This window comes from Aulostomus chinensis, chromosome 19 (assembly GCF_037954235.1).
Source record: "Aulostomus chinensis isolate RoL2024-O1b breed Wild chromosome 19, RoL_Achi_v1.0, whole genome shotgun sequence".
NCBI lineage: Eukaryota > Metazoa > Chordata > Actinopteri > Syngnathiformes > Aulostomidae > Aulostomus > Aulostomus chinensis.
This window is the reverse complement of record NC_141338.1, coordinates 5,781,274-5,796,939: the sequence shown is the minus strand read 5'-3', so window position 1 is coordinate 5,796,939 and position 15,666 is coordinate 5,781,274. Positions and strand designations below refer to the sequence as shown.

The following is a 15,666-nucleotide window of genomic DNA, read 5'->3' as shown; positions in this document are numbered from 1 at the left end:
GATAATTTGTATAAAGAAGCCAAAAACTGAACAACAGAAGATACTGATTTATTAAAATATTTATCAAACCTCATGTCTGGATGGATTCTGGTTAATTATCTCAGCAGTTAAATAGTAACATACAACAGAAGAACATCATTTGAATGAATAAAAGTATATAATTAACAAAATATTTCCTTTATCACTATATTATTGGCATATCTAAAAATACTGATTCCATATATTGCTTGTTAAAATCATTGCACTGAAACATTCACAATTTTTTTCAAACCTCTGTTCAAGGACAAACTCAGAGGACGCAGCATTTGTCTGCCATTAATGGCCTCTGAAAAACACTGAATATGGCTCAGATTGACTAGGGAGGCAAGTGGTTTACAGTCTGGACGGAGAGGCGATGAGAGGCGGAGTGCTTTCTGATGTTGGACTAATTCATTCTCCACGGCTCCACTTCCTCAAGATGTCCTCTGCTGCATTCAGGGTGGAGTCCTCCTTTAGTGACAAAAATGGGAAGTTTGAGTCATGACGACTGACAGGCTCCAGTCAAATTCGGTTCAGTGAATCAACTTAAACGCACCTTGACGAAACAGAATCGAATGTATTTGTCAAACTCTTTGCCGTGCTCGGGACTGTAGAATGCAGATACAGGGATTGTGGCTAAACCCTACAGAAAAAGCGACCTTTTTTTATTAAATGAGGACAAACACACTCAGACTACTCTGTCACACTTGTATTGGTCAACATCTTTCATAAACTCCCTTAAATTTTTAGATACTTAATGTTTACCTTCTCTTTAATGAGCCACTTCACAAATCTAAAGTCGTAGGATTCATCCTCTGTGCTGTGGTCATTGAAGTCCACCTCTGTCGATAAAAGAAAGCAAAGGGTTACAAATGTATAATAAAATACATTCTGACGCATGCAACCATTACAGAGGTTTAAAATTTGTCAGTGAATAAAAGCTGCAGGGACGTGAAACTTTTCAGACAGCTGCAAAAACAATGATTGACACTTACTGATGGAGGAAATGTCTGCAATCATGAAATAACCTCCCTCAGGCATGACGGGCTGCAGACCGACACTCTCCAGACACGAGGCCAGCTTTGCTCTCTTGTGATGAAGCATTGCTGGCAGCTGCTGGAAGTAACTCTCTGGAGACCCAAACAGCTTGTACTCTCGCTCAAAGCCGTGAGCTACTGCCTCCTGTTGGAGACAGGAAGTGTAGATTGGATACGGAAGGTGGGTCATTGTCAATAGTCGTATCTCCGTGGTAGAAAGTTGTATGCCAGGTTGCTGTTAGATTCGAACAGATTCAAGTGGATAAGCAGGACAAAATAATTTTAATTGAACAGTTGTTATTTATATATTTCTCAGATGAACCCAGGCAACAGGAGGGAAGTCAAACAATGTTCATTTGCGCTGTGTAAAGATGCAAAATCAGCAGTTTCCCTTCCAATACAGTATGTGAGGCTTGATAAAGAAAGTCTATTACCTGTGCTGCTGTGGCACAGTGATAAACAGAGTTCTGATGGACGGTTTTCATGTGTTTGATGATATGTCCAGAACTCATAGCCCAGCCGACCTGAAACAACACAGCAGGTCGTCAAAACTTCATACAGGAAAATCCAACATGTGATTCTGTTGCTGAGATACTCTGAGTTTCCGTACCTTCCAACCTGTAGCACTGAAGGTCTTTCCAGCACTGCCGACCGTGATGGTTCGTTCCCACATGCCAGGAAGGCTGGCTGTCGGAAACACAAGCACGACAAATCATGACCTCTCACCCACGTCTGTTAGTCCGTTTGTCCATTTGTCCGTCTTCCATTAGAATTATACAGAAGCAACCAGCCTGATTTTCAAGAAACTAGTACCCCTATTCATACTTGTAATGGACCATTGAGAAAAAGACTGCAAAATATTTTAGCTAATCTACTCTAATTATACTAATTAATGTGAAATGTGTTAATGAAATACAACAAAACTTCCCCCTCTAATACAGGCAAGAATCCTGGAACTGAACACATCCAATAAAAACAGTTGTTTTTTTGGGGGGTAAATCTTATAGATGTACGCTTCAAGAATGTCTCCATTTTTCACCACATGACAGCCTAATGTTAGCAATTAGCTTATCAAATGAGCAATTCAAATGATGATGATTGATGGGGAATGTTACAGAAATAATAACGGATCATTATTAATACCTGTATCATTTATTATGATTTGAACACATACTTTCATCATATTTTTTAAAATTTGTATTCTACTTTCCTAAAAAAAAATTAATTTCTTTGCAAGTACAAATTCTCAACTTGACAACTTTTTGCAGCCCACTAGAGGGCGCTCATGGGCTCTTGGTTGAGAAACACCCCTGTCTCACCTATTTTAACATGCTTGGCTCCATCATAGGTCAACCACTCGTACACCTCATCAGTGATACACAGCACATCATGTTTGATACACAGATCAGCGATCATCTGGAGCTCCTCCCTCTTGTAAACCTGTATGGGGTATGGACGTTTGTTCATAACCACTTCATAATGAGCGGGTGACAAAAAGGAATTGAGTCTCTCCACATCTCACCTTGCCTAACGGGTTGTTGGGCGTGTTGATGACAATGGCTTTAGTGCGTGGTGTGAATTTACTGGCCAGCTCCTCCGCAGAGAGAACCCAGTCGCCACTGGAAAGAACGGAGTTACCTTCAACTCCCTGGGACAGAAAAATTACGTATAATGTAAGTTGAAATTATCTAAAAGGGCCCTGCAAACTCTAAATCTGTAAATTAATCACTTACCGGCCTCAGAGGTACGTACACAGCTGTTCCTCCTGCCGTCTTCACCATCGGCTGGTAGCAGTCAAAGAACGGCTCCACTATTATCACCTAAAACATTAATGCAAAACTGTTTCTCCACAAATAACACATCTTGTACATTTTTTTTCTGTTTTTTGCTGCGCCGTAGAACACTCAAGCCATCATACCTCATCGCCTTTATCCACAAGTGCCTGAAACGCACAGAAGAGAGCCTGGTACGCTCCAACTGTGACCAGGATGTCTTCAAAAGGATCGATTTCATGTCCCACAATCCTGCTGAAAAATTTAGCCAGATTTTTAACCAGAGCGGGATGACCCTGGGGAGGGAAGCCGAAAGATGTTGGTGGTTTGACTGCATATATTTGTCAAAATATACCTTGATGATACTGCTCACAGGGTACTTACGAATGCGCGGGTATACTGGTGCATGGACGGCCCTCCATTCACAGCTTTACAGAAAGCCTCCTGTACAAATTTGGGAGGGGAGAAGTCGGGGAATCCCTGACCAAGATTAACTGCTTTGTAGTCGGCTGCCAGTTGAGTGAATTCAACCCTTGTGATGAAAAACAGTGTCAAAATCAACATGAGTATAAGAAATACCATCTTAAGTGCTCTAAACAGCAAAAAGCACATAAAGTATGACTCTAAATCATCATATTTTCTTCTTCTATTTCATCACATTTGAAGAACACACCATCTCTTTGGTAATAGCATTATTTGCCATCTTCTCTCCCTCCTGAGACCCACAGTGACTGGCTGACCGCTAGTTAGCTTAGCACAATGAATAATCATCGATGGGAAGAGTTAGAATTCCTCTGCCAGAATTCATCAAAACAGATCATGGTGTGTCAAGAGATAATCCTCCACATCCTCTCCAACAATGTCAGCCATAATAAGTTGCAGGGAATGTTTGGTTTGTTTGGCTGAGGTGAATGAGGCCAAAAAAAGGTCAGAAAAGTAGTTCCAACAATGTGTCTGATTCTACAATTACAATGTCTCCTGATTTTAAATGATTTCATAATGAATGTTATGCACGAGCCTAGTTCTATAAATGCAGGCAAAGAGTATTGTGAGAAAAGTGAATTTGATGACTTTTGATAGAGGTATGCTAACCTGCCCATTCATTGTCATTCACTGTGTTAAGCTAACAAGCAGTCAGCTGGGACTCTTCTGCATACACAGAGAACAGGAGGGTATAAATCCTCTTGCCTGGTTCTGGAGAGGATGGTAATAAGAGCTCACACACTCTACGACATTATCTTTTACTTTATTTGATGCACATCATGTTTTTTTTTTAATCATGATATCATCACTGCTATTGTTGCATTTCATTTTAATTCTATTCTCAGGTCTCGCTTACAAATGACATCTTGAACGCCCTTAAGATACAGCTTGTTCAAAAACTACAAAATAACTAAATACATTTTGAATCAACTGTTTTTTGCCTACATTTAAGTTTTATTTAAATTAGCCTTGGAAGTAGTGATATCATATTTGGGCCACTGAAGAAGAACGTACAGCAACAGTAGCTGCTATCAGACAGTCCCGCCCCCAGCATCCACCATTTACGATCAGATTTAAATAAACAGTACATTTTAATTTTTATATGCAGTTAAAATGGGTGGTTTGCTCTCCGTTATGTGACACTCACGTGTTGACATGAAGAGTTGAACACGTTCTTGTATTTGTTGTTGTTGTGTTTACACATTTGTTGTCGCCTCTAATGAACACTCACCACACGTTTTTATCGACACCCTCCGTCCTGCTCGCATGAAGCCGTCGAGACATGATCGTCTGGAACAGAAGCCAACGCTTTCAACACGTCGCAGTGATTCAAGTCTTTCTCAGAATCACGGTAAATTCACTCACCTTGGGAAGGTTTTTAACGGTAGTCTGGCGGACGGTAATATTGACGATATGACGGGCTATTGCCATTAAATTATTAACATCGCTTCAGTGCACAGACGTTCAAAGCTGAAAATCTACAACAACAAAACAATACTATTATCCATCTAAAATCTGAAACTCAGGAAGGTGTCAGCTTGGACTTGAGTAAGAACCTGAAACCCTCCTTGTGTTTTTATTGGTACTTCCGGTGTGGGCGGAGGAAGACGATAGATTTAGAACGAGTGAGCCCGTCAGGCCAGGGGCGTCAGTACGGCTCATTTTTGAGGGGCACAAGAGAGGTCCGGGAGGGGCTCCCAATATGTATAAGTCAAGCGATGACTCATACTTGGAAGTTATCAGTATTATTCTCACTTTGTCACTGCATCTTACCTACTTATTCATCTTTTATTTATCTTGTGTTTTTGTCCTATTCTTATTTTTGTTTCTACTCTTCTACATTAGTATTTTATTCCATTGTATCTTTATTGTATGCTATGACAAAATATCCCTTCAGTGATGAATAAAGTAATCTATGTATAACAGCATGCATAAAACGCTAATGTTATACTGTGAAAAAAAAAACTGCAGAGAACTCACGACTTCAGCGCAACGACTAGCTTCATTTCTTTTTAGCTTTTGGAGTGTTGCTTAGCAACTTGTTAGTAATCAGTGTTTGATATACCAAAACTCTTGCAGTATTAACTGGAGTTTTATTTCACAGGACAAAATCTTAACTCATCTCACAACATCATTAATCAGACTAAAAAAAACCAAAAACATTATTTAACCAGTCGGCTACTTGCCTTTCACTCTAGACTGCCAATGTTGGTTTGAAATATAAACACCTCTGCACTACAACTTCTTTTCTTGAAATGAAGCTACAGCTTGGTTGCTTAACCCTGATGTTAAAAGCAACGAAAATTAATAAATAAGTCAAGATTAAGAGAACACAGCCCTGACAGTTGTGTATTTGTGTCTGGTCTGGGACACTTAGGGCTCAGAACCACACCCAGTATGGTCTATATTTAGTCCAGATGTTCATTGCTGTCTGAGAGATAATGGGGAAATAATTTTGACCAAGTCTTGATTGGTCTGAAATTATCACGAGAAACAAACATTTTAATAAAAATTTTTGTGAAGGGAAAAAGTAAAATGTCATTAATTTGTTTTTTTTTAAAGGGCTTCCCTTTTAGCAGTTTTTGTGCTAAGCTACAAGCTTTTCATCAACGTAGCCATAGCCAGACATGGGCTGAGGATGCCACCACAGTGGCTCATTTACCTGACAAACATTTTATTGACCAAACATGACCCCTAAACAGAAATGGTACAATCCGCAAAGCATTCATATCACGTCCATGAATCACACAGCTGTAAAATAGAGACTGACTTATTTAGCCAAGTAAATATTACATAATGACACTCTCCTTCTACACTGCAGCTTTTTTCAAGTCCTCAGGCAGCACTCTGCCCTTCTTTCTCGCCCTTTCCTTCTTCTTGTCTACTTTAGCATTCTTTCTTTTCTGGAGGTTCTTTCGGCGCTTGTCCTGCCTTTTCTGCATTTTCTCAATGATGTTCTCGCTCCGCTTGTTCCAGTGCTTCTTCCTCTGCTCGTGCCTCTTCTCCTTCTTTTTGAGTGCTGTACGCAGCATATTCTCGTCGTCTTTAATTTTGAGGCCCTCGGCCTTATAAAGTGTGTTGGTCCACTTCATCTTCTGCTCCATCTCGCGAGCCTTCCCTTCATCTTTCTCTCGAAGTTCTTCCAGCTTTGCCTTTCGAGCCTCCACCCGGCTGAGCAGCTGCTTGTAGTTCTTCCCTGTCAGAGGTGTTATTTGGCCCTTGATGCGCTCTTTCTTGTTTTTCTTCTTCAGCATTTTGTCAACAAATTCCTCCTCCACTGTCTCAAACTTGTTGAAGACGATGGCATTTTCATTTCTTTTGCTCGCAGCGGGAACATTCTCCATTTCCTGTTTTATCTCAGGCTGCTCCACTTGGCCACTGGCTTCAGCCAATTTCTTCATGCGAAACTCTTTCTTCTTCCTCTTCTTGCGCTCCCTCTCCAGTTTTCTTTTTGCTCGCTTTGCCAGGACTGCCTCTGATAATGCATCCTTTGGGGTTCCCTGTTGAAAAAACTTAATGTCATTAATGTCTGAAAAACAATCTACCAAGTGTTTAATACTCTAAACCCATGTAACCTTACCAGCAGATTTCAAGGGCATATTCTTTACCTACCCAAAAAATACATAGTTTATAGAAACCAGAGAATGTAAAAAAAAAAACATAACATTTTACACTTCTTAACACAACTGGGAAATCACAGTTGATTCCGACTACAACCAAGAACCATGTTACAAAAATTCTCTAACTATTTGGATGAAATGATCATTGAGGAAAATCCTGGAAATAGATGAAAATGACTAAGAGATGATCTGTAAGTACTACCTACCTGCCCTCTGGCCTCTTCAATCTTTTCATGGAGCCTCTTTCGTAGAACATCTACTGCAAAGAAGTTGGATTTGACATTTCCTCCTTCAAGAGAGAGGGGGGAAAAAAAGTGAAAGGTTGGAAAAGATGTTTTCGAAACAGAAGGAAACTTCACCGAATCAAATCTGTTTTCCACCAGCAATCGTGAACTTAGATGTACATTTCTGCACCGCTTCACCTTTTGGTGTCTTGGCTCCATTAAGCTCAGTGGCTTTTGACGCCCCCTGTTGTGCTGCCGGACCTGCTGAAGACTTCTTTTGAGGTTTTGGACTCTGTTTCTTCTCATCGTTGGTCTTTTCTTTGAAGTGCTTCTTTTTACACTTTTTCTTCTTCTTCGGTGGACCAGCGTCATTCTGAGCCTTAAAATGAGCTACACACAGAATGTAATTTTTTGCAATTAATACATGAGAGCTGCAAGTGATGATTTTGACTTTGAAGTTTGATGAATACGTTTTCAGCTGATGTCTGAGGTGATGCTAACAAAGTCAGTCCAAGAAACTGTCACAACATGCGATTAGTAAGGGCATAAAACAGAGACAAGCACATGCAAAATTATCACTGATGTTTTACTTCAAGTAGTTGCATAATGTCCTCATATCTGTCAGGAAAACCAAAAATAGCTTACATATACAGCAAACTTAATAAAACAGGAAAAGACACAATGTTTATTTAGTCTACTAGAAATAACTACCCATCCAGATCTGAAGAATCTGACATGAAGCATTTATTTCTGATATCATAATAACAAGTTCTAAAAATATTAAATGATTACATTTTCCATGCAGCTGCGTCTAATTAATTCAAATGCTAGATTTCTCCAACCAATAGACACACACGACATCCTGGATGGTGTGTGTGTACAGCTAGGCTAGTCGCTAACAGCGTTGGCTAACGTTACCAAAAGGTCGCTTCCGTGGCTCCTGGTCTCGCTGAATTACTTTACTGGCGAGTTTTTGGATGTACGAGTCTTTCGAGGCGAGATCCATGTCGACACATGAACCGACACCTCAAATCCAACTAAAACTGAAGACAGTGATGAAAACACACATTACTGCACACACGTGGGGAAACATAGCGGGGCGCACCGGAAGTAGTAACACTAAAAGCAGTCCCCTTTCGATTAGAAAAATAGTAGTTATGTAGCCGTAACACTGAAGGTTGTCGTCTCTGTCTACCTCAGTTCGTCGGATGTTTGGACTTAGCATGGCATCTCTGCTGGCTCCGTCCATCAGGGCGGTCACTAACCTGACCAAACACGTAAGCTAATCCAACTCTTTTTGTAAATAAACGACTTTACAGCCCGAAGAAAGATTTGAGAATGTCAGTGTCTTCTGTGGTTGCTCGACTTCTATTGAAATATATCAAATGTGTATTTTTCAGACGAATGTCGTGAACTTCAAGAGGACGCTTTTCTTGGCCCGGCTGCCTCTCTTCAAACGGCAAGAGGGTAATAATTTGACGTTTGTATCATCAATCAAAATAACTGACCTGAAGATATTTGAAAAAATATATATAATTTCAGTCCAAAAGATAACGTGAATAAGAAAAATGATTATGGGGATGATATGTGTATTTATTAATAATTCAATTAATTCTGATAATGTTTGTGCAGATGCATGATGACGTGTGTGGATGTTTGCATACATACTGCAGATATCCAAATGCAAAATTATGGGTATTGCCCCCCCCCCCCCAAAAAAATTATATATATACATAAAGTTGTGCATCCTAAAGTATTTTGCAAACCTTAAGATTCAAATGTACACAATCAGTTAAGGTTATACGAAACATATGGAATGTTGCCTCTGATGGGATTTACACCATCTACCAGTTTGTTAGACTTAAGACTTGTAAAAATGATGTAAATCAATAAAATAAAATAAGAATGTGTTCGATTAAACTGTAAATAAAAAAAAATCCCTGTCAATATCAGGTTTAACACTTTGCTGACTTCCTGTACCATCAATATCCAGGCAGGTTCATTAGATGGACACGGTCCAGTTCCACAGCAGCTGAAGCAGCAAGTGAGGACGACTCATTCATGAAATGGTTCCTCCTGCTGATCCCTGCCACCACATTTGGCCTGGGTTCATGGCAGGTATCGTAGCTTATTTCACTCTGTAGATGTACATGTACAGATACATGCTGTTAAGAAAACAGCATTGAATTTATATGGTGGAAAGATTGTAATCAACATCACCCTTCCAAGACAAAGCCTCTGTTTTGTGTTAGCTTCCAAAATCTCCCTCAGCTGTTCAGTTGGCTTGGAGTTTTTTTCATGTGATCAACGTTGTGTTCGGTGCAGGTGAAGCGGCGTCAGTGGAAACTTCAGCTGATAAAGGAGCTGAGAGATCTAACCACTGCAGAGCCCATTCCTCTTCCTCTTGAGTGAGTTCACGCCAAACACTTCCATACGCCTCTCTCTTACTCACCAAGACCCTCTTCCAGTCATTCATTTGATTAATTAAGACATGTCAATTTATAATTTTGTATTGATACGTAAAGAAAACGTGCTCTGCCTTTACTTGATATAGTAAATTGCCATCTAACACATTTATATTGGCTATAATGGAATCTGTGATTGAGTGCATTTCCTTGTCATCTCCTCCTTGGATGCTAGTCCTCATGAACTGAATAACCTGGAGTACAGGCGAGTGAGGGTGCGTGGAAGCTACGACCACTCAAAGGAGCTGTACGTTCTGCCCCGCTCACCGGTCGACCCAGAAAAAGAGGCCAGAGAGGCGGGGAGGCTGTCTTCCAGTGGCGAGACAGGAGCCAACGTGATCACTCCGTTTTACTGCACCGACTTTGGGTGAGGACGCAGGCTGAGGCGTTGCACTGGGTTACAGTCTTTCCTGCACTCAGCAGTTGTTTATTTGTGCTTTTGTCACGGCAGCATTACGATCCTGGTGAACAGAGGATACGTTTCCAAGCAGAAGATAAAACCCGAGACCAGGATGAAGGGACAGGTGAGCGTGTCAGATGATGTCACACATCTTGGCCTTTTAATGGACCTCAAATATCATCACTATTCCAATTATCTGAAGCTAGGGATTCACTGATATATCGGCATTGTATCAATGTCGGCCTTTATTTGCCTTGTTGACTACAATCAGAAAACAAGTTGGCATTCCTGCTCATGGCTGGTGTTTGTGGTTGTTTTAGAAATGTGAAGGATTTAATTTGTCATCAAAGATTGTGAGTTATTTTTTCCTTTTTCTTTTTTCTGAGCACGGGAACATGACCAGAAACAGTGTCACTCTCAGCCTAGAATTCAATTTTTTTCAACACTTTTTGAACACTACTGGATGATGTGTGTGTGTGGTGCAGGTGGAAGGCGAGGTGGAAGTGGTTGGGGTCGTCAGGTTGACAGAGACTCGTAAACCTTTTGTACCAAACAATGACGTCGCCAGGAACTGCTGGCATTACCGCGACGTGGAGGCCATGGCGAGCATCACTGGAGCTGAGCCTATTTTCATTGATGCTGACTTTGGTATTGTCTCATGAAGAAACCCGTTACACCCTCTGTCATACACCACATTGTCTTTAAACAACAAAAAAATAACACTAGCGGCTCACATGCAACACAGATTAAATGCCTCTGTCTCGTGTTACTTAGAGAGCACCATCGCCGGTGGACCAATAGGTGGACAGACAAGAGTCACGCTGAGGAATGAGCACATGCAGTACATCATGACATGGTAGGTGCGCTCACTGGTGCTGCCTGGATGCTCCTCCCACACGAACTGATCCTTGTCATCCCTCCTAGGTACGGCCTGTGTGCAGCGACCTCATACATGTGGTACGCCAAGTTCATCAAGAAGATAAGATTGTGAACGTGGCCAAGTGAGGCGCTGGTGAACATGTAAATAGCTCTCCGTCTGAAAAGAGAACCCAAATAAATTTTCTTTGAATTATTGGTTTGCATTCATGTTGTCAGCACTCAAAAGGTTTAATTGATCACAAGTTGCATTGACATATTGTAGTGACAGTATTCTGGTGGGGTGCTGGCCTGGTATGCTTTGAAGCTCCAAAAAGGATTAATCTGTTTTGGGAAACAGATTCCCCTAGTTCTCCAAGTTCTGTGTTCTGACAAATTCTACTCATTATGCCCTTTATTAACTCTGAAGTTATGCTGTTCAGGGGAATAAAATTTCAGCGTGGCTAAAATTTATTTGAAAAACCCCTCACACCCTCTTAACCTGTCTCATTTAGCACACGTCCACAAGCCATCATCTCTGCATTTCATTGGGCTTATTGTATCTGACAGACTATCAAATTGTTTCCATCATGATGTGGGCAAATAATCTGCAGCTGCCAACTTTACTCTAAAACACAGTAATATATTAAGTTGCCACAATAACACAGTCAGTCATCATTAGGCAAACAAGTTTTATTTGAACAGTTTAACCAAGCTTAGTTGCCAGCTCCTTGGCTTTGGCCTTCTCAAGCTTGGTGATGCGGGCTGTGGATTTAGGACCCATGATGTTGCCTCCCCAGTGACGACGGATCTGGAAAACAAGGTTGGAACGGTTTAATGGGGATGTTTGTTCACCTTCGTGAAATTAAAAAAAAAAAAAAAACGTAAAAACAATCTAATACCTCTTCAAATCTGTCATTGTAGTTGGTCTTGATGGCTTCCACAAGCTTGGCAAGTGCACCCTTGTCCTCACTAGGAGAGATAACAGTCAGGACTGGGGACACTTGTCAGAGGTGCTCAGCATTCATATAAACATCAGAACTTCATCCACCTGCTTTCCACTAATTTGATGTTACAACCACTTTAGTCTTTGACAGAAACACTGCTTACTAGGTTTCATATACAAATTACTACTATCAAATATGATCATGTCAAAGATTTTTGTGTCTGTCAACAGTCATCAACCATGTCTTAGTTTACAATATGGCTGCTCAGCACAGCTGAAACACTTACGGTCCTCAACTACATTTGACTTTATAAACTGGAAGCCGAACATTGAATTGAGCCGCTTCAATCCTCAATTCAAACCAGACGGACTATAACTCACTAGGACATGTTGCCATTGTTTTATCACCCGGGCCAACTTCAGGCAAATACTTACGGGTTCGTCTGTGTAAAAGCAACTGAAGTGCAAGTCTTTCTGTGCACCAGTCTGCCCAGCCTGGCCTTGCCCTTGATGATGCAGTATGGGACTCCCATCTTGCGGCACAGAGCTGGCAGGAAGACTACGAGCTGGAAAAGCAGGGGAACCACATGAGATTAACATTGTCGAATCAATATTTCAGCAGCAATTTGATACTTTTATAATCAATGTGATCAAGAAGTCAAATGTCCCAGTATTTAACATCTATTATTGATTTCTGGTCTCTGCTCAGGGTTAAAAAGCTCGTATGTTTTAATCCACACAAGAGGATTCAGGTGAAGAAATTCAGACATCATTGCCAGCGACCAAGTTTATCACCAAACTGTCAATGCACGTTCCACCGTCTTGTATGAAACCATACCTCAATAGGATCCACATCGTGGGCGATGATGACCAGCTGGGCCTTTTTGCTCTCTACCAGAGAGGTGACGGTGTTCACACCTGGAGGGAAAAAGACAGAGGAACTGACTTCTGATCAGCTAACATCCCATCCAGAGATCACTCTTTATATTTAGGCCAATGCTCAGGGTTAAAAAGCTCAAAAGACCATCAAGGTGTGTTTCAGGTGAAGAAATTCAAGTCATCATTGCATCCAGGCCAAAAGACTGTGCTAGAAATACTACAAGCTTAAGAGCAGAATTTTAAATCAATCTTCCTACAGTAAGACTCACAGCATCGCTGTTAAAACCCCAGTGTTGATGTACTTTCTAGATTACATCCTAAAACACTTCCCCAAACTCCTCAGGTACAGGCTTTCAGTACTGCTTACCTGCACGGACAACAGGGGGCCTCTTGGTGGGCGTGTCACCCTTTCCAGCAGCCTTCTGCTCAGCGCGGGCCCGCAGCCTCTGCTTCTTCTCTTGCTTGGTCTCTGGCCTGTACTTGTGGGCCAGCTTGAACAGCTGGGTAGCTAAAGAGAAACAATTACTACATTAATTCCTCCACCAAACAATGGCCGCATATAGTTTGACTTTAAGAGGAAAATGCATTTCAAGTAGCTGCATCAGTGATCTTGGTGGGAAAGCGTCAGCAAGAAGACTAAGATAGCAAATGTTCTTTCACATCATTTGCAGAATTTCCAGGTTTGGCGGTAAGAGGCCACGAGATTGGAACGTACCGGTCTGGCGGTCCAGTGCCTGGGTGAACTGGTTGATTGCAGGAGGTACCTTCAGGCGCTTGTACAGGATGGAGCGCTGCCTCTGGAGGCGGATATAACGTGGCCATTTCACAAAACGTGTCAAATCACGCTTGGGCTGAATATCCTGGCCTGTGGAGAAGAATACAATTGCTTAATATCTGGCAAACAAACAGGTTCAAGTTTACTTAAAAATGAAGTGCATCAGCGATCTTGGTGGGAGATTGTCTTCAGTGTTTTTAAGATAGCAAATATTCATTTACATCATCTGCACCACACACACTGTTTCTCACAATAGCCTTCAGTTACTCACCAATGCCAAAGTTCTTTGGCCTTTTCTCAAACAAGGGGTTGACAACTTTCTTGGCCTCATGCTTCTTGGCCACAGAAGGGGCTGGTGCCACCTTCTTCCCCTTTGCCTTTTTTCCCTTAGGCTGTCAGGAAAACCGGAAGAAATACGCTATTATTTCATATTTCAAGTCATGGTTCTCAAACTAAGTTGACCATTGCACAAGCATAACACAGGGACATGTTGATTTCCGATGAGAGCAGCTTTGGCGTGAGGAAGCATGTACAAGACTGATTTCATTAGCTACATGCTCTACTCCACATGCACCTGAAGCACAACATACTCATACCGTTGAGAGCCTGAGGACGAGTTAAAGCTGGGGCAGCAAATGATGTGATAAACTCAAATACACCAATAAATTCTTTTTGCTCTGTCGACCAGTCTATAGTTGTCAAACAAACCACGAGATAAACGATCCTACATTAGCAGCTAGCTTAACTGCGACCATTCAAACGGGTTTCCCACAACAAACTCTTTGAAAGGAAACGCAAAAAAAAATGGCCTACTTAGGACAAAACATGCGTGTTTTTGACAGCCTTGTGGGTTTTTCTATGTTCACTGAAAAAAGTACGGGCCTTTTAATGCCATCGGATAGCAGTTAAACATAGCGGTTAACGTAAATGCCTCGATAACGACTTTGCTCAAATTCTTCTCCAAAACTTCTTTACTTCACGACACTCTACCCAAAAAACACATTTCACATTTGTGGAAAACTCAGCGACCAACAGCACAAACTACCTTGGAAATCACGCGTGTTCACCAACGTTAGCTTTAGCATCCTTCCAATAAGCGTCAGCGCTACAAGTACCGGCTACACCTATGATAGGTTTTACTAACATTTTGAGCGATAATAAACCAACATCGACATACAATACCGACATGATACGCAAGGACATGTTTCACAGAATTGATATACATATTTAAAAGTAAAGGAACAATCATTCAGACAAGGATGCAAGCAGATACGACACCGATTGGAAATCCAGAGAAGAGCCAGCTATGTACCCACCATGTCGGTTCAGGCAGAAAGGAAGACCGAGGGCTTCTGGGTAACGTAAATACCGCGAGGTTTGGGAGCTTCTAAACGTGGCGTGCTCAATACAGCTGATCTGGAGTCAGATAACACGGCAACCCAGCGGATCAGCGGTCATCTTTCGAGACTGATTTGAAAATATATATGCTGACCCAGGACCAGTGCAACTATATACTGATATGGTTTTACGCCACGCTTGATCCTTGCTCAGTCCCGTTTCCCCCACACCTTTTGAAATGTTTGATGACTATAATTACGTGATTAATTATTGAAAATATTCTGTTAAAGTTCTATTCCCACAGGTTTATGTTCTCAAAAGAAAAATCCAGGAATGACTGCATTCATTAAACACCATGCATCTTCAATTCATGAATGCAGAAATAAAAATAGCTGTTAAAACATACAGCATATTCAGGCTTCAAAAAGTCTTAATTTAGATGTCAATTTTCTTTGTCTTTAATTTATATTAATTCTTTCATAATTTCCCCTGGAATGTGTCATTTTCTGTTCTGAAATTATATTTTATCTGAACATTAAACTGTACTTTCTGTATTTTCAATTTAACAACAAAGCAATACCTTCAAACGTAGACAGGCTACTGTTTTCATACCTATAGTTTTGTCTCAAGTTTGTATTGACTGAACAAAATATGTAAATTTTGAATCCTGTGTTTATCCAATCGCCAAATCCAAAATTAGGTTAGCTACAATGAAATACCCCCAGAAGTCCACTTCAAACATGCTGCAAACTGCAAACTACACTTCCATTAAAAGTTGAATCACATTTAATACATGATATAACAGAGTTTATCTTTAAGTTTAACTTAACTTTTTTTGTACAAGCAGAATCCTT

General features: G+C 40.9%; 4 protein-coding genes and 4 non-coding genes across 8 annotated transcripts; 1 reads left to right on the top strand and 7 right to left on the bottom strand.

The window, feature by feature from the left end:
* Window positions 1-11: 11 nt before the first annotated feature.
* kyat1 (kynurenine aminotransferase 1) lies at window positions 12-4,921 on the bottom strand. The gene is made up of 13 exons (XM_086186762.1): window positions 4,676-4,921; window positions 4,542-4,600; window positions 3,212-3,359; window positions 2,974-3,123; window positions 2,789-2,875; window positions 2,578-2,703; window positions 2,375-2,495; window positions 1,666-1,742; window positions 1,490-1,579; window positions 1,014-1,200; window positions 784-860; window positions 575-661; window positions 12-489 (listed from the first exon to the last, which is right to left on the bottom strand). The coding sequence occupies exons 1-13, from the start codon at window positions 4,739-4,741 to the stop codon at window positions 430-432; spliced, it is 1,335 nt and encodes a 444-aa protein (XP_086042888.1). The 5' UTR covers window positions 4,742-4,921; the 3' UTR covers window positions 12-429.
* Window positions 4,922-5,964: 1,043 nt separating this feature from the next.
* Window positions 5,965-8,276, bottom strand: surf6 (surfeit 6). Its single transcript, XM_086186997.1, has 4 exons — window positions 8,073-8,276; window positions 7,353-7,544; window positions 7,137-7,219; window positions 5,965-6,810 (listed from the first exon to the last, which is right to left on the bottom strand). The coding sequence occupies exons 1-4, from the start codon at window positions 8,158-8,160 to the stop codon at window positions 6,121-6,123; spliced, it is 1,053 nt and encodes a 350-aa protein (XP_086043123.1). The 5' UTR covers window positions 8,161-8,276; the 3' UTR covers window positions 5,965-6,120.
* Window positions 8,274-11,091, top strand: surf1 (SURF1 cytochrome c oxidase assembly factor). The gene is made up of 9 exons (XM_086186998.1): window positions 8,274-8,431; window positions 8,555-8,621; window positions 9,148-9,272; window positions 9,480-9,562; window positions 9,795-9,986; window positions 10,071-10,143; window positions 10,505-10,667; window positions 10,794-10,875; window positions 10,944-11,091. The coding sequence occupies exons 1-9, from the start codon at window positions 8,363-8,365 to the stop codon at window positions 11,008-11,010; spliced, it is 921 nt and encodes a 306-aa protein (XP_086043124.1). The 5' UTR covers window positions 8,274-8,362; the 3' UTR covers window positions 11,011-11,091.
* A 458-nt stretch (window positions 11,092-11,549) lies between these two features.
* On the bottom strand, window positions 11,550-14,826 carry rpl7a (ribosomal protein L7a). The gene is made up of 8 exons (XM_086187000.1): window positions 14,791-14,826; window positions 13,746-13,866; window positions 13,415-13,564; window positions 13,067-13,207; window positions 12,659-12,738; window positions 12,256-12,386; window positions 11,777-11,846; window positions 11,550-11,685 (listed from the first exon to the last, which is right to left on the bottom strand). The coding sequence occupies exons 1-8, from the start codon at window positions 14,791-14,793 to the stop codon at window positions 11,581-11,583; spliced, it is 801 nt and encodes a 266-aa protein (XP_086043126.1). The 5' UTR covers window positions 14,794-14,826; the 3' UTR covers window positions 11,550-11,580.
* Window positions 12,521-12,598, bottom strand: LOC147243762 (small nucleolar RNA SNORD36). The gene has a single exon (XR_015110512.1). It is a non-coding gene; the product is annotated as a small nucleolar RNA SNORD36 (small nucleolar RNA).
* Window positions 12,816-12,889, bottom strand: LOC147243761 (small nucleolar RNA SNORD36). Its single transcript, XR_015110507.1, has one exon. It is a non-coding gene; the product is annotated as a small nucleolar RNA SNORD36 (small nucleolar RNA).
* LOC147243760 (small nucleolar RNA SNORD24) lies at window positions 13,297-13,369 on the bottom strand. Its single transcript, XR_015110514.1, has one exon. It is a non-coding gene; the product is annotated as a small nucleolar RNA SNORD24 (small nucleolar RNA).
* On the bottom strand, window positions 13,633-13,705 carry LOC147243759 (small nucleolar RNA SNORD24). Its single transcript, XR_015110513.1, has one exon. It is a non-coding gene; the product is annotated as a small nucleolar RNA SNORD24 (small nucleolar RNA).
* Window positions 14,827-15,666: the final 840 nt, after the last annotated feature.